This window comes from Chiloscyllium punctatum, chromosome 7, assembly GCF_047496795.1.
Source record: "Chiloscyllium punctatum isolate Juve2018m chromosome 7, sChiPun1.3, whole genome shotgun sequence".
Classification (NCBI taxonomy): domain Eukaryota; kingdom Metazoa; phylum Chordata; class Chondrichthyes; order Orectolobiformes; family Hemiscylliidae; genus Chiloscyllium; species Chiloscyllium punctatum.
In genome coordinates, this window is record NC_092745.1 from 29,775,934 (window position 1) to 29,794,273 (window position 18,340).

The window sequence follows — 18,340 nt, forward strand, 5'->3', positions numbered from 1 at the left end:
GACCCTCACACTGTCAGTCAGTAACGCCTATCCGCCAGCACCCTGTGTTACTAACAGTATCTCTATTGATGTTAATCCAGGACCCTCACACTGTCAGTCAGTGACCCCTCTCCCCAGCACCCTGTGTTACTGACTGTGTCTCGATTGATGTTAATCCAGCTCTCCCAAACTATTATTTAGTGTGCCCCTTTCACCCAGCACCCTTTGTCACTGAATGTGTCTCAATTGATTTTAACCCAACTCCTTCACGCTTTCATTCAGTAAAAACCTCTGCCTCCCAGTGCCCTGTGTAACTGATCTATATCTCTATTGATATGAATCCTGCTCCTTCACACTGTCACTCAGTAACCCCTCTCTGCCAGCACCTGTGTTATTGACTGTATCTCTACTGACATATACCAGCTCCCTCACACTGTCACTCAGTAAGACCTCTTACCCCAGCATCTTGTGTTACAGCACATATCTGAACTGATTTTAATCCATCTCCATCACAATATCATTCAGTAAATATGCCACCCTCCCAGTGCCCTGTGTTATTACATCTCGACTGAGTTCCCTCACAGTGTCGCTCAATAAGCACCTCTCCATCCCAGGGCCCTGTGTTATTATGATATCTTGGTTCTTTTTAACCCAGCTCCCTCACACTGTCAGTCAGTAAACAACTCTCTATTCCAGTGCCCTATGTTACTGACTATATCTGGACTGATTTTAATTCAGCTGCCACACACTGTCACTCTGTAAACACCTCTCCCTACCAGCACGCTCTTGTTACTGATGATATCCCCACTGATATTAATCCAATGTCCTCACACTGCGATTCAGTAACCCCTCTCCACCAGCACGCTGTATTGCCTACTGTATCTCAACTGTTTTTAATCCAGCTCCCTCACCCTGTCACCCAGGAAATACCCCTCCATCCCAGTGCCTTGTGTTAATGAATATATCAGGACTGATTTTAATCTAGTTGCCTCACACTGTCACTCAATAAACCGTCTCCCCCAGCACCCTGCGTTACTGACTGTATCTTGAAGGATTTTAATCCAGCTCCCTCTCGCTGTCACTCAGTAAAAACCTCTCCCTCCCAGCATCCTGTGTTACTGACTATGCCTCTATTGATATTAATCCTGCTTCCTCACACTGTCACTCAGTAAACACCTCCCCCAGAACCCTGTGTTACTGATTGTAATTCTACTGATTCTAATCCAGCACCCTCACGCTTTCACTCAGTACACATCTCTCTGTACCTGTGTCCTGTGTTATTGATGTTAATCCAGCTCCCTCACAATGTCACTCTGTAAATACCCCTCCATCCCAGGATATAGTATTAATGACTTTATCTCTACAGACATTAATCCTATTGACTCACACTGTCACTCAGTAACTCCTCTCCCCAGCACCGTGTTACTGACTGTCTCTGAAATGATTTTAATCCAGCTCCCTCACACTGTCACTCAGTAAAAACCACTGCCTCCCAGTGCCCTGCATTACTGACTATATGTAGACTGATAATAGTCCAGCTCCCGTACGCTGTCCCTCAGTAAACACCTCTTCCCCAGCACCCTGCATGACTGACTGTCTCTACTGATATTAATCCAGCTCCCTCACACTGCCACTGAGTAAACACCTCTCCACAGCAGCCTGTGTTACTGACCGTACCTCCACTGATTTGAATCTTGTTCCCTCACACTGTGATTCAATGAGCCCTCTCCCTCCTAAACTCTGTTACTGACTGTATCTCTACCGATGTTAATGCAGCTTCTCAACTCTGTCAATCAGTAAGTTGAAGCCTGACATTAAAACAAGGATATTTGTACCATTCTGAAATTTCCTTGCAAATATGTTCCTCTACATCAATTCATTTAGTCAATTACCCATATAATTGCATCTATTTTTAGTCATTAAGCTGTAGCCATATTCCTTCTGTAATAGATCATCTTCCACCACACTAATATCATCTCTAATAAATCAGCAACTGCTCCCCCTTTCCTATCTTTCCTGATCACCTTTTATCCAGGAATATTTCAAACCTTCCTTTGAGCTTAGTCTCTGTTCGTGCCACAAAATCAGATTTCCACTTGGCAACCTGTGCCTGTAGCTCCCCAGTTTTATTCCCCACTCTCTGTGTAGTCCCACACATGCACTGGTTTGGACTTTATTGTTCTCTCTCTTTATTACATTGAGGAACAGTACTAGGGCCTGCCTAATGAGTTACTATTCCTTATCCTGGTGCTATCTTTCTCTCCCAGGATTCTGATATTCCTCTCTAATATTATTCTTGAGTTCCCATAGCTCTGCCAAGTCATAGAGTCACACAGCATGGAAAAAGACCTCTGACCCAACTTGTCTGAGCCAGGTATGCTAAATTAATCTCGTCCCATTTGCCTGAGTTTGGCTCATATCTCTATAAACACTTCCTATTCACGTACCCATCAGAATGCCTTTTAAATGTTGCAATTGTATTCATCTGCACGACTTCCTCTGGTAACTCCTTCCATGCACACACTACTCTCTGTGTGAAAAGGTTGCCTCTCGGGTCCCTTTCAAATCTTCCCCTGTCACCTTAAACCTATTCCCTTTAGTTTTGGACTTCCCTACTCTAGGGGAAAGACCTTGGCTATCCACCTCGTCTGTGCCCCTCCTGATTTTATAGACCTCTGAAAGGTCACCCCTCAGCCTCCGATGCTCCAGGGAAAAATGTCCCAGCCTATTCAACCTCTCTCTGTAGCTCAACCCCTGCAGTCCCATCAGCATCCTGATCGATATTTTCTGCAGCCTTTCAAACCCAACAACATCCTTTCCAAATCAGAATTGTACGCTGTATTCTAAAACTGGCTTCACCAATGTCTTGGGCATGAGCCTTTCTTCATTCCTGAAACGTCGAATCTCTTGCTCCTTGGATGCTGCCTGACCTGCTGCGCTTTTCCAGCAACACGTTTTCAGCTCTGATCTCCAGCATCTGCAGTCCTCACTTTCTCCTTCACCAATGTCTTGCACAGATGCAATATGATGTCCCAACTCTTGCGGTCAATGCACTTATCATTGAAGGCAAGCATGCCATAAGTTAGTTTAAACCCTCTCCAACAGCGCTAGCAAATCACCCCACTCAGTCCCAGCTCTGTTCAGGAGCAATCCATCCAGTCTGACCAGTTCCCATTTCCCCCTTTGCCAGTCCCAACGTCCCAAGAATTTAAAGACACCCTCTGGACCCTCTTTCCAGCCTTACCCTCCTGTTCCTGTTCCCACTTGCGCGGGGCACTGGGAGTAATGCGCAGATTGCTACTTCTGAGCTCCTGCTGCTAATTCCTTCCTGAAACCCCTAAATTCTGACTGCAGGACCACATCCCTTTTCTCCCTCTGTCCCTGGGACCGATGTGGACCACGACTGCTGCCTGTTCCCCCTCTCCCCTCAGGGTGCTCTGCAGCTGCTCAGTGACATCCTTGACCCTGGAACCAGGGAGACAACACACCATCCTGGATTCCCATCTGCAGCTGCAGAAACAGCTATCGATTACCCTCACTCTCGAATCTCCTCTCACTATTGCTCTTCCAGTCTTTCTTGTGCCCCCGGTACAGCTGAGCCCCCCGTGGTGCCAGGGACTTAGCTCTGGCTGCACTCCCCAGCTGAACCATCATTCTCATCAGGATTCTGAACTGAATCCTGGTTGGAGAGTGAGATGCACTCAGGGGATTCCTGTCCTAGCTGCCTGGTCCTTTTGGACTGTCTGCTGCTCCCCCATTCCCTCTATCCCTGCATATTCTGAAGCTGCAGAGTGACCACATCTAGAATAAAACTCCCAGCATACACCTTGCCCACTCTGCAGGGTTAAAAGGAGAAAGTGAGGACTGCAGATGCTGGAGATCAGAGCTGAAAATGTGTTGCTGGAAAAGCGCAGCAGGTCAGGCAGCATCCAAGGAGCAGGAGAATCGACGTTTCGGGCATGAGCCCTTCTTCAGGAATGAAGGGCTGCAGGGTTAGTGACTATGTCTGTGACTGTTTCATACTTGGACTGAACATCCCTGGGTTAATCGAAGGAACTACATACGAGTGAGGAAGTTGGTGGAGGCTGAGACACTGGTCATGAACCCTTGGACGGCGTAGACGGTGACGGAATAGTTGGTGAATGGCTGGAGTTCGCTGAGTTGGTACCTTGTTGTCTCTCCATCAGCATGGACAGTGTTTGCAACAACTGGAACCGAAAGCAGATTACCAAGCAGTCAGAGTGAAGCAGTTGAGATACACCCAGATAGAGCACACAACAGCACTCTCCAGTATGGACATGGCGTGAACAGCTCAAGGTACTGGACGTGTATATTAGGAACACATTGAGGATATAGGGAGCACACACTGAAAATACACAGGGTACAGGATGAAGATCAGGATTTTAGGAAGTGTCTATAACTTGGATGGAGGGAAACCACAGGGGTGGGGGATGGTGGTGAACACACAGAGGGCTATGATAAGGAGATTACATGCAATCTGAATGCCATTGTTTAGCACCTACGCTGGTTTTGTGTTAAGAGGATGACATAGTTTTCCACTACAGCCTGAGGTGCAATCCATTCAAGCACAGCTTCTGTGGGAGTCATGTTCAGAACCCGCACGTCCAGGGGCGTGTCCATAGCTGGAAGGATGGTGTGGAGAAAGGAACAGTGGCAAACATCACCATTAATTGTTTATCAGCATCACAGGCTCCCTTCAGCATTCTCCCTCCATCATCATTGCACTCCCTCCACCATCACCGCACTCCCTCAACCATCATTGCACTCCCCCTCCATCATCACTGCACCCTCCCCTCCACCATCACCACACTCCCCCGACCATCACCACGCTCTGCCTCCATCATCACCGCACCCTCCCTCCATCATCACTGCACCCTCCCTCCACCATCACTGCACTCCCTCAACCATCACCACACTCTCCCTCCATCATCACTGCACCCTCCTTCCACCATCACTGTGCTCTCCCTCCACCATCACTGCAGTCCCTCAACCATCACCACACTCTCCGTCCATCATCATGCACCTTCCCTCCACCATCACCACACTCCCCCGACCATCACCACGCTCTGCCTCCATCATCACCGCACCCTCCCTCCATCATCATTGTACTCTCCCTCCACCATTACCACATTCCCTTGACCATCACTGTGCTCTCCCTCCACCATCACTGCAGTCCCTCAACCATCACCACACTCTCCGTCCATCATCATGCACCTTCCCTCGAGCATCACCACACTCGTTCGAACATCGCCACACTCCCTCAACCATCACTGCATGGGCCGCACGATGACTCAGTGGTTAGCACTGCCGTCTCCCAGCGCTGGTGACCCAGGTTCGATTCCACTTTTGGATCTCTGACTGTGTGGAGTTTGCACATTCTCCCTGTGTCTGGGTGGGATTCCTGCAGGTGCACTTTCCTCCCACCATCCAAAGATGTGCAGGTGAGGTGGAGTTGCCCATGGTGTCTAGTGGTGTGTAGGCGAGATGTATTAGCCATGGGGAATGCAGGGATAGGATAGGTCTAGGTGGAATTGGGAGAGTGGGGGTACGCAGCATGACCTGGGTGTCTTTGTACACCAGTCACTGAAGGTAAGCATGCAGGTGCAGCAGGTGGTAAGGAAGGCAAATGGAATGCTGGCCTTCATTGTGAGAGGTTTCGAGTACAGGAGCAGGGATGTGTTACTGTTATACAGGGCCTTGGTGAGGCTACACCTAGAATATTGTATGCAGTTTTGGTCTCCTTTTCTGAGGGAAGATGCTCTTACTCTCTCTCAAGTGCAACAAAGGTTTACCAGGCTGATTCTGGGGATGGTGGGATTGATGTGTGAGGAGAGATTGACTGGGTTAGGATTGTTTTCACTGGAGTTCAGACAAGTGAGAGGGGATCTCATAGAGACTTATAAAATTCTAACAGGACCAGACAGGGCAGGATGCAGGGAGGATATTGCCAATGGAGGGTGTGTCACAGTCACACAGTTCAGGGTAAACTATTCAGGAGGGGAATGAGGAGACATTTCTTCACCCAAAGCAGGGTGAGCCTGTTGAATTCATTATCACAGGAAGTAGTTGATGCCAAAACATTCAATATTTTCAAGAGGTGGCTAGATATAGGACTTGGGGCAAATGGGATCAAAGATTATGGGGAGAAAGCAGGATTAGGCTGTTGAGTTGGGTGATCAGCCCCGATCGTGATGAATGGCAGAGCAGGCTCAAAGGGCCGAATGGCCTCCTCCTGCTGTAATCTTTGATGTTTCTATGAATACTCTTCAGAGGGTCAGTTTGGACTCAAAGTGTCTGATTCTGCAGTGTAGTGATTCTATTCTATGACTCTCCCTCCTTGGTCATTGGACTCTCCGTCTATCTTCAAGCCAATCACCAGCAACGGCATCATCCCCATGATCACCAACAGCAGCATCTCAATCATCACTGACACCAGCATATCCATTATCACGAACATTGCCATCATCACATTCATCATCATCACCAGCACTATCCTCAACCCCATCTTCTTCAACACCCTCGCCACCATCTCTAGCGTCACCATCACCACCATTTTCTTTGTCACCAACTCTCACACTCCATCATCTCTGACACCATTATCACCACCATCATATTATTTATTACCCTTGTGATGGACCAGGCCAGACCCCCTCAAAACATTTCAAGAAGGTATCCCAGACCCCAACTTTTCTATTTGTTTTAAGCAGGTATATAGTGGATATTCCAGGAGTGATGTAGCTGGTCAAAACCACTTGGTTTCAACAAAACAGAATTTATTTACAGAATACCGAATGAAACGCAAACAAAAGAGAACAGAGTACAGAATAACTTACCTTATCCGAAAACTCAACAGACTATCCCAACTTAATGATGCTGTTCCAAATACCTGCAATAATCCCCATGAACACCCTTGGCAAAAAAGGTAAAAGCAACCACAGAGACTTAAGGAGAGAGAAATGGTAGAGAGATTCAGCATGGAACACCTTCTTCCATGTAGCTGTTTCTTTGACCAGCAGACTCAAAACTGATTGCTTGCTAAAGCCAAACTGGAGATTAGTTGAGCTGGGAGAACTGGCCCACTCCCCTTTCATTGTTTAAAATCTGAAAAGCTTCTACAAGTAGATCAACTCAGATGTTTTGGAATCTGTGTGTTTACAACCCTCATCATCACCCTCAACACTGCCATCAACATCACCGTAACCATCGTTACAATCAACAACATCAATGGCATCGTCCTCACCAACATTGCCAAACTCGCCCTCATCACCATCATCAACATTGCCCAAGGACCCAAGCTGAACCTTAAAATTTCAATAAAGTCAATTACTTGAACTGGGAGCTAACTGAAGTTGATTGGGTACATAAATAAACACGCAGCTGTAGACAATTGAAGAAATAGTTCAAAATGTTTCACTAAAACATATTCCATTGATAAACACAAGTCAGCAAAAAAGACCCATCCACGGCATAGTCAGCAAGTTGAGGACAGAAATAAATTTAACACTGCTTTTAAGTTTGCTAAGGATTGAAAAAAAGAGTTCTGCTCAGCTGACATTGGTTTCTGGAGCATTCTTCTTTCAGGTGTCAAAACACTACATGGGTTTTCCAAATGTTCAGTTGATAGCAATTTTGCAAACAGTCTTCTTGTTACCAAGACTTTAGCCTAAATTCTCTCATAACTACAGTCACAGAACAAGTCACTGGATTTCTCAATGTTTCAGTCTGTCCCTCCCAGTGTCACAAAGGGCTTGTTAACAGGGAACTCAGGACTTTTCATCCAGTCTGATTGCTTGGTGTTTAAAGAAAACAGCACCTCTGCTGGTAAGGATCTCTTCTCTCAAAATGAACCAGCGTATACGGTCAGAGTCATAAGGCATGGAAACAGACCCTTCAGCCCAACTCATTCAAATTAACTCAACCAAATTAAACTAATCCCATTTGTCTGCATTTGGCACATGTCCCTCTAAACCTCTCCTATTTATATACTTATCCAAATGCCTTTTAAATGTTGTAATTGTACCTACTCCCACCACCTTCATTCATACATGCACTATCCTCTGTGTGAAAATGTTCCCCTTCAGATCCCTTTTAAATCTTCCCCTTTCACCTTAAACCTATGCCCTCAAGTTTTGGAGAGTAAAAACAATGACTGCAGATGCTGGAAACCAGATTCTGGATTAGTGGTGCTGGAAGAGCACAGCAGTTCAGGCAGCATCCAAGGAGCTTCAAAATCGACGTTTCAGGCAAAAGTCCTGATTGAAGGGCTTTTGCCTGAAACGTCAATTTTCTTGTTCCTCAGATGCTATCTGAACTGCTGTGCTTTTCCAGCAACTCTAATCCAGCCTCTAGTTTTGGACTCTGCTACTGAGGGGAAAAAACCTTGGCTATCCATCATATCTATGCCCTTTATGATTTTATAAACCTCTATAACAACATCCCTCAACCTCCTATACTTCAGTGGAAAAAGTCCCAACCTATCTAGCCTCTCCTTATAAGTCAAGCCCTCCAGTCCCGGCAAAATCGTGGTAAATCTTCTCTGAAACCTCTCCACTTTAATAATATCCTTCCTATAGTGGAGCGATCAGAATTATACACACTGAGTTGTCAAGCAATTCATCAAACACCCCAACAATTATGTCCCGGTGACAAAACCAAGGATGAAACAAGAATATCCTTAAACAAGACACCAGTTCCAAGATTGTGCTATGTCCCATTGTAATACTGTACTGATGGATCTGAGAGAGATTATACCATGTGATGAACAGGTCAGAGGTGTTCAGAGAGAAAGCTGCAGGAGTCCTGGGCTCAGTTACCGAACGGAAGCTGGGATGAGTCAAGATTAGAGTGGTGCTGGAAAAGCACAGCAGGTCAGGAAGCATCCAAGTAGCATGTAAAATCGATGTTTCGGGCAAAAGCCCTTCATCAGGAATGCTGGGACGAGCCAGTTCAGTTCCTCACCTGTGTGAACAGTGTTTGAAATCAGTTGACTCTCGGCAGAGCCTTGCACTGTGTTTAACTTCACCATGTACTCAGTTGCTGGCTGTAAGTCAGTCAGGGTGTACTCAGTTAGATACGATTCAATGACCACACTCTTGGCCAACCCTGAAATGCAAAATTACAAAAAGGACGTAAGGGAAATCAGCAGGGAGCATTCATAAAACACAGAGTAAAAATAAGTAAAATTAATAAAAGTGAGTAAAAATTACAGGACCTTGCCATGAACAGGCCCAGTTCACCCAGTCGTTACACAGCCTACACCCAGTCCGGTACAATCCCTTCACCCAGCCCTTTACACTGTCCCTTCACCCAGCTTTGTACAGTCCCTTCACCCAGCTCTGTACAGTCCCTTTACCCAGCCCTTTACACAGCCCCTACACCCAGCCCTGTACACAGTCCCTTCACCCAACCCTATACACAGCCCCCTTCACCCAGCTCTGTACACAGTCCCTTCACCCAGTCCAGTACACAGCCCCTTCACCCAGCCCTGTACACAGTCCCTTCACCCAACCCTATACACAGCCCCCTTCACCCAGCCCTGTACACAGACCCTTCACCCAGCACTGTACACAGTCCCTTCACCCAACCCTATACACAGTCCCTTCACCCAACCCTATACACAGCCCCCTACACCCAGCTCTGTACACAGACCCTTCACCCAGCACTGTACACAGTCCCTTCACTCAGATATTTACACAATCCCTTCACCCAGCCCTTTACACAGTCCCTTAACCCAGCCCTGTACACAGCCACTTCACCCAGCCCTTTATACAGTCCCTTAACCCAGCCCTGTACACAGCCACTTCACCCAGCCCTTTATACAGTCCCTTAACCCAGCCCTGTACACAGCCACTTCACCCAGCCCTTTATACAGTCCCTTAACCCAGATCTGTACACAGTCCCTCCACCTAGCCCTGTACACAGTCCTTTCACCTAGCCCTGTACACAGCCCCTTCACCCAGCTCTGTACACAGTCCCTTTACGCAACCCTTTACACAGCCCCTTCACCCAGCCCTGTACACAGTCCTTTCACCTAGCCCTGTACACAGCCCCTTCACCCAGCCCTGTACACAGTCCCTTCACGCAACCCTGTACACAGCCCCTTCACCTAGCCCTGTACACAGCCCCTTCACCCAGCCCTGTACACAGCCCCTTCACCCAGCCCTGTACACAGCCACTTCACCCAGCCCTTTATACGGTCCCTTAACTCAGCCCTGTACGCAGTCCCTTCACCCAGCTCTGTACGCAGTCCTTTCACCCAGCCCTGTACACAGCCCCTTCAGCCAGCCCTGTACACAGCCCCTTCACCCAGCCCTGTACACAGCCCCTTCACCCAGCCCTGTACACAGCCACTTCACCCAGCCCTTTATACGGTCCCTTAACTCAGCCCTGTACGCAGTCCTTTCACCCAGCCCTGTACACAGCCCCTTCAGCCAGCCCTGTACACAGACCCTTCACCCAGCCCTGTACAGAGTCCTTTCACCCAGCTCTGTACACAGTCCCTTCACCCAGCTCTGTACACAGTCCTTTCACCCAGCTCTGTACACAGTCCCTTCACCCAGCTCTGTACACAGCCCCTTCACCCAGCTCTGTACACAGTCCCTTCACCCAGCTCTGTACACAGTCCCTTCACCCAGCTCTGTACACAGCCCCTTCACCCAGCTCTGTACACAGTCCCTTCACCCAGCTCTGTACACAGTCCCTTCACCCAGCTCTGTACACAGTCCCTTCACCCAGCCCTGTACACAGTCCCTTCACCCAGCCCTGTACACAGTCACTTCACCCAGCCCTGTACACAGTCCTTTCACCCAGCTCTGTACACAGTCCTTTCACCCAGCTCTGTACAGAGTCCCTTCACCCAGCCCTGTACACAGTCCCTTCACCCAGCTCTGTACACAGTCCCTTCACCCAGCCCTGTACACAGTCCCTTCACCCAGCCCTGTACACAGTCCCTTCACCCAGCCCTGTACACAGCCCCTTCACCCAGCTCTGTACACAGTCCCTTCACCCAGCTCTGTACACAGTCCCTTCACCCAGCCCTGTACACAGTCCCTTCACCCAGCCCTGTACACAGTCCCTTCACCCAGCTCTGTACACAGCCCCTTCACCCAGCTCTGTACACAGTCCCTTCACCCAGCTCTGTACACAGCCCCTTCACCCAGCTCTGTACACAGTCCCTTCACCCAGCCCTGTACACAGTCCCTTCACCCAGCCCTGTACACAGCCACTTCACCCAGCCCTGTACACAGCCACTTCACCCAGCCCTGTACACAGTCCTTTCACCCAGCTCTGTACACAGTCCTTTCACCCAGCTCTGTACAGAGTCCCTTCACCCAGCCCTGTACACAGTCCCTTCACCCAGCCCTGTACACAGCCCCTTCACCCAGCTCTGTACACAGTCCTTTCACCCAGCTCTGTACAGAGTCCCTTCACCCAGCCCTGTACACAGCCACTTCACCCAGCCCTGTACACAGCCACTTCACCCAGCTCTGTACACAGTCCTTTCACCCAGCTCTGTACACAGTCCTTTCACCCAGCTCTGTACAGAGTCCCTTCACCCAGCCCTGTACACAGCCCCTTCACCCAGCCCTGTACACAGTCCTTTCACCCAGCTCTGTACACAGTCCTTTCACCCAGCTCTGTACAGAGTCCCTTCACCCAGCCCTGTACACAGTCCCTTCACCCAGCCCTGTACAGAGTCCCTTCACCCAGCCCTGTACAGAGTCCCTTCACCCAGCCCTGTACACAGTCCTTTCACCAGTCTGGTGCACAAATTTCCAAGTATGGTCTTACTAAAGTTCTATCCAGTTTCAATAGGGCATAGACAGGTTGGTGATATGGAAGGTCAGAGTCAATAAACTCTAGGCTGGAAAAGGCAGAACAGGCCTGACAGCGTCTGAGGAGGAAGAGAGTCGACATTTTTGGCTTAACCCTTTTTCAGGACTGGGGAGCGGGAAGGGGGCTGAGAAATAAAAATGGCGGGGAGTGGAGGTTGGGGAATGACCAGGGAGTTGCAGTTAGAATGAGACGTGATGGGATCGTTGTGGAGGGAGAGGGAATAGTTCTTCAAGGTGGGCCTTCTGGGACGAGGCTCTGCAGTATGGTTTGCAGCAACTCGGAGATAGTGAGGCCTGCAGATGCTGGTGACGTCAGAGTCGATAAAATGTGCCGCTGGAGAAAGAGTGGTCAGCTGACTGTTGAAATCTAAATAGAGAAATGTGAAGTAATCCATTTTGGTAGGAAGAGCATGGAGAGATAACATGAAACAGAATTCCGAAGGGGATTCAGGACGAGTGGGAACTGGGAATATAGGTGCTCAATTTACTGAAAGTGACTGAGCATATGGAGGGTAGCGACTAACACTCCTTGGATATCATTTTGATAAAGGGAGGCACAGAGTACAAAAGTAGAGATGCTGAACGGTCATAAACACTGGCTTGGTCTCTGAATCCGATGGGATTGAGTCCTGCCCACCTCGTCAGCCTTAAAGAATGTGTCTAATGACTATCCTGTCTCTGGGTGAAGCAGCCAATCGGGGATGCTGATCAGGCTGGGAGGAGAGTTGGGCGTTCTCCAATGCTGACAGTGAACTGGGGGAATGGGGGGGGGGGGGGGGGGGGGGGGGGGTAGTGGTGGGGGGAGGGGTTTACATTCTGGGTTTATATTCCTCCAAATGAATGGAGGTCTGGAATCACGCCCCAGAATCTGGCTCAGCTCAGCCCAGCAGACCTAGCACCATCTGTGGAGAGAAATCAGAGTCAACATTTTGAGTCAAAGAACAAAGAAAAATTATAGCCCAGGCACAGGCCCTTCGGCCCTCCAAGACTGAGCTGATCCAAATCTCCTGTCTAAACCAGTCGGCCAATTCCTAAGCACCTGTATCCCTCTGCTCCCCACCTACACATGCATCTCTCCAGATGCATCTTAAATGAATCTATCGTGCCTGCCTCTACCATCTCTGCTGGCAGCGTGTTCCAGGCACCTACTACTTGCCACATGTATCCCCCTTAAATGTGGGTGGCTCAGTAGTTAGCAAGGCTGCCTCACAGCGCCAGAGACCCGGGTTCAATTCCCACCTCAGGCAACTGACTGTGTAGAGTTTGCACATTCTCCCTGTGTCTGCGTGGGTTTCCTCCGGGTGCTCCAGTTTCCTCCCACAGTCCAAAAATGTGCAGGTCAGGTGAATTGGCCATTCTAAGTTGCCCATAGTGTTAGGTGAAGGGGTAAATGTAGGGGAATGGGTCTGAGTGGGTTGCTCTTCGGACCGTCGGTGTGGACTTGTTGTTCCACACTGTAAGTTATCTATCTATCTAAATCTCTCACTTTAAAAGTGTGACCTCTCATTATTGAATCCATCACTCTGGGAAAAAGCTTGTCTCTACCTATCCTGTCCACACCCTTCATGATTTTGTAAACCTCAATCAGGTCCCCCCTCAATCTCCTTTTTTCTAATGAAAACAAACCTAACCTACTCAACCTCTCTTCATATCCTTCCATACCAGGCAACATCCTCGTAAACCTTCTCTGCACTCTCTCCAAAGTGTCCACATCCTTTTGGTAACGTGGTGACCAAAACAGTATTCTAAACGTGACTGAACCAATATCGTGAACAATTTTCATGCCAGCTATTATACTCAATACCCCGTCCGATGAAGGCAAGCATACCGTATGCCTTCTTGACCACTCTATCCACCTGTGCAGCAGCCTTCAGGGTACAATGGACCTGAACTCCCAGATCTCTCTGCTCATCAACTTTTCCCAAGGCTCTTCTGTTTACTGTGTAATTCGCTCTTGAATTATACTTCCCAACATTCATCACCTCACATTTGCCTGGATTGAACTCCATCTGCCACTTCTCCGCCCAACTCTCCAGTCTATCTGTATCCTCTTGTACTTCTTTGACAGTCGCCTAGGCTTTCTGCTACTCCACCAATCTTCATGTCATCTGCCCCTCCTCAGAAGTTGCTCAACCCAAAACGTTAACTCGGAGTTCTCTCTGTAGATGCTGCCGGCCTTTGCTGAGCGTTTCCAGCAATTTCTGTTTTTGTTTCTGATCCACAATTATTTTTTGATTTTATTTTTTACCCAGAATCTGGGTCTTGGCCTTCTCACCTGCAGCTTTGCTAGGAAGGTAGGAGTAAAATCTCATTGCACTCACGCTCGCCCTCATCTCCAGACAATGATCATCAATGAAGGGTGAGGATAATAGCTGTGAGCAACCATCTACTTGCCTGCAGTAAGGGGCTTGACTAACGATAATTAGCTAGATGGAACTGGAGGAGGGGATTTGGTGCTGGGCTGATTCCCTCCAAGGTACCTCAGAGGCTGGAATATCAAGATTTTCCTTTTCTCCCGTCCCGTCTCAAAAGGTGCCTTCAAAGAGGTGATGTGAAGAGGTCATGAGGTTGGTTTTGAAAAAGCATTACACTTCTGAACAAAGTGTGGGCTTGAGAAAGAGCGCACAAGAGAGCACAAGAATAGCTCCAGGGGTGAGGAACTTAGTTTCAAACCATAGACTGGAAAAGCTGGAACTGTTGTACTGGCAGAAGAGAAGGCCAAGACAGGATATAGTTGAACAACCACGTTTTCAAAAAAAAAGTTATTTCATTGGTACGTTGCTGGCTTTACCGGCATTTATTGCCCTTGAGAAGGTGGTGGGGGAGCTGCCTTCTTGAATCACTGGTGTTCATGTGTTGTAGGTAGACCCACAACGTCCTTGGGGAGTGAATTCCAACATATTGTCCCTGCGACAATGAAGGAATAGTGATATATTTCCAAATCAGGATGGTGAGTGACTTGGAGGAGGACCTGCAGGTGGTGGTGTTCCCAAGTAGCTGCAGTATTACTCCTTCTACATAGAAGTGGTTGTGGGCTTAGACGGCGCAGTCTAAAGAGCCTGGATGAATTTCGGAAGTGCATCTTGTAGATAGTACACACTGCTGCTACTGAACCTCAGTGGTGGAGGGAGTGGATACTTGTGGATGTGATGTCAATCAAGTGGGCTGCTTTGTCCTGAATAATGTCAAGCTTCTTGAGTATTGTTGGAGCTGTACACATCCAAGCAAGTGAACAGTATCCTGTCACAGTCATGACTTGTGCCTTGTGGATACACTTTGGTGAATTAGGAAACAAATTACTTGCTAAAGTATTCCTTGTCTCTGACCTGCTCTTGTAGCCACCCTATTACAGTACATGTCGAGTCCAGTTGAGCTTCTGGTCAATGTTAACCCCATGGATATTGATAATGGGGTAACGCCATTAAATGTCTAGGGGTGCTGGTTAGATTCTCTCTTGTTGGAAATAATCATTGCCAGGCACTTGTGTAAGATTGAATGTTATTACAACATCATAAGATGTCTGGATTTTGGAGACATGGAAAGATCATTCCCGTTGGTGAAAAGACCAAAAAAGAGAGTACACAGACTTAAAGTAACTGGTGACTTTCAGACAACTGTTTCATTTCAGATGTGGTTCAGATCTGTAATGCAGTGTTTTGGAGACTGGTGGAAGCAGGGTCAATCGAGATTTTCAAAGGAGTTGAATCATTACCTGAAAAGATATTGGAGGTTACAGGAAAAGGAAGGTGGTGGGATGTGTGAGTAGGAGGTATCAGCAATAGATGTGATGGACTCCTGTAAATAAACTGCAATTAATTTAATCAGTTTGGCATATGCCCATCCCGCAATGTGCACAGTCATGCATATCTGCACAGCAACTATACGCAGGCACCACATGTAGTGTGTAGCAAGACAAACAGCACCGTGTGGAGTGTGCATTAACCGTTACAATCAGTGAACCCATACTCCAAACACTGCACACCTACAACAGGGTTAGGGATAAAGTAACACTGCTTTTATTCTTTAAAAGTGAATGTAAAGCCTCCTCTACACTTTAAAAGTGAAAGTAAGGCTCACACTTCACTTTGCCCATCAAACACTCCCAGGACAGAGTAAAGCTCTCTCTACACTGTCCGCATTAAACACCCTCAAGACAGGGGCAGCTTGGGGTTAGATACAGAGTAAAGCTCTCTCTCCACTGTCCCCATTAAACAATCCCATGACAGGGACAGCATGGGGTTAGATACAGAGTAAAGCTTCCACTACACTGTCCCCCATCAAACACTCCAGAACAGGGGCAGCACAGGGTTATATACAGAGAAAAGCTCTCTCTACACTGTCCCCATTAAACACCCTCAAGACAGGGGCAGCTTGGGGTTAGATACAGAGTAAAGCTCTCTCTCCACTGTCCCCATTAAACACTCCCATGACAGGGACAGCATGGGGTTAGATACAGAGTAAAGCTTCCACTACACTGTCCCCCATCAAACACTCCAGGATAGGGACAGCACAGGGTTAGATACAGAGTAAAGCTCCCTTTACACAGTGCCCATTAAGCACTCCCAGGACAGGGTAATGGAGGGTCAGACACAGACCAAAGTTGTCTCTACTCTTTTAAAGTGAAAGTAAAGCTATCTCTACACTATCCAATGAAACATTCCCAGGGCAGGGACAGCACAGACTTAAATACAGAGAAAAGCTCTCCATACACTGTCCCCCATCAAAAACCCCCAGGAAAGGGATTGCACAGGGTTTGATACATAAAAGTGAATGTAAAGCGTCCTCTACTCTTTTAAAGTGAAAGTAAGGCTCACACTTCACTTTGCACATCAAATACTCCCAGGACAGGGACAGCATGGGGCTGAGATACAGAGTAAAACTTACTCTACACTGTAGCCATTCAAATACTCTCAGCACAAGGTTAGGTATTAAGTAAAGCTTCCTGATTCACTTTCCAGCCCTGTTTTGTGGGATCAATCAGTCTCTGTGAGTGAGGTAGGTCAGGCAGAATGAGTACAATCAATCTGTGGCTAACAGGACAGATATCCACATGGCTCACCCTGCAGGACAGCTGCTGGCTGGTACAGCATCCGGTAATGATCAAAGGCAGCCACAGGCCTGCTCCACACCACAGTCACCGAGTCCTCGGAAACATTAGTGAACGATATATCCTGAGGTGGATCCAAGGCTGCAGGAGGATGGAAGTATTAGGAAAACCATTCAGTAAAAACAACAGATCAGAAAGACAGGAGAGTGAGAGAGGGGTCAGAGTGTCTCAGAAACAGGATGGAGAGAGAGGGATTAGAGTGTCCCTCAGTTAGGGCAGAGTGAGAGACAGGTTAGAGTATGTGAGATACAGGAATGAGAGAGGGATTAGAGCATCCCTCAGATAGGGCAGAGTGTTGGAGGGGTTAGAGTATGTCAGATACAGGAATGAGAGAGGGATTAGAGCATCCCTCAGATAGGGCAGAGTGTTGGAGGGGTTAGAGTATGTCAGATACAGGAATGAGAGAGGGATTAGAGCATCCCTCAGATAGGGCAGAGTGTTGGAGGGGTTAGAGTATGTCAGATACAGGAATGAGAGAGGGATTAGAGCATCTCTCAGATAGGGCAGAGTGTTGGAGGGGTTAGAGTATGTCAGATACAGGAATGAGAGAGGGATTAGAGCATCTCTCAGATAGGGCAGAGTGTTGGAGGGGTTAGAGTATGTCAGATACAGGAATGAGAGAGGGATTAGAGCATCCCTCAGATAGGGCAGAGTGTTGGAGGGGTTAGAGTATGTGAGATACAGGAATGAGAGAGGGATTAGAGCATCTCTCAGATAGGGCAGAGTGTTGGAGGGGTTAGAGTATGTCAGATACAGGAATGAGAGAGGGATTAGAGCATCTCTCAGATAGGGCAGAGTGTTGGAGGGGTTAGAGTATGTCAGATACAGGAATGAGAGAGGGATTAGAGCATCCCTCAGATAGGGCAGAGTGTTGAGGGGTTAGAGTATGTGAGATACAGGAATGAGAGAGGGATTAGAGCATCTCTCAGATAGGGCAGAGTGTTGGAGGGGTTAGAGTATGTCAGATACAGGAATGAGAGAGGGATTAGAGCATCTCTCAGATAGGGCAGAGTGTTGGAGGGGTTAGAGTATGTCAGATACAGGAATGAGAGAGGGATTAGAGCATCCCTCAGATAGGGCAGAGTGTTGGAGGGGTTAGAGTATGTGAGATACAGGAATGAGAGAGGGATTAGAGCATCTCTCAGATAGGGCAGAGTGTTGGAGGGGTTAGAGTATGTCAGATACAGGAATGAGAGAGGGATTAGAGCATCTCTCAGATAGGGCAGAGTGTTGGAGGGGTTAGAGTATGTCAGATACAGGAATGAGAGAGGGATTAGAGCATCCCTCAGATAGGGCAGAGTGTTGGAGGGGTTAGAGTATGTCAGATACAGGAATGAGAGAGGGATTAGAGCATCTCTCAGATAGGGCAGAGTGTTGGAGGGGTTAGAGTATGTGAGAT

General features: G+C 47.9%; 1 protein-coding gene across 4 annotated transcripts in view; it reads right to left on the reverse strand.

The window, feature by feature from the left end:
• The window catches only part of tnr (tenascin R (restrictin, janusin)), a 186,510-nt gene that overhangs the window by 46,515 nt on the left and 121,655 nt on the right, over positions 1-18,340 (reverse strand). For all 4 annotated transcript variants that reach the window (XM_072573378.1, XM_072573377.1, XM_072573379.1 and 1 more), the window contains 4 exons: positions 16,894-17,022; positions 8,959-9,102; positions 4,503-4,622; positions 4,044-4,187 (listed from right to left, as the gene is read on the reverse strand). In XM_072573378.1, the coding sequence (XP_072429479.1) occupies positions 4,044-4,187; positions 4,503-4,622; positions 8,959-9,102; positions 16,894-17,022 (537 nt within the window). The remainder of the gene's footprint in view (positions 1-4,043; positions 4,188-4,502; positions 4,623-8,958; positions 9,103-16,893; positions 17,023-18,340) is intronic.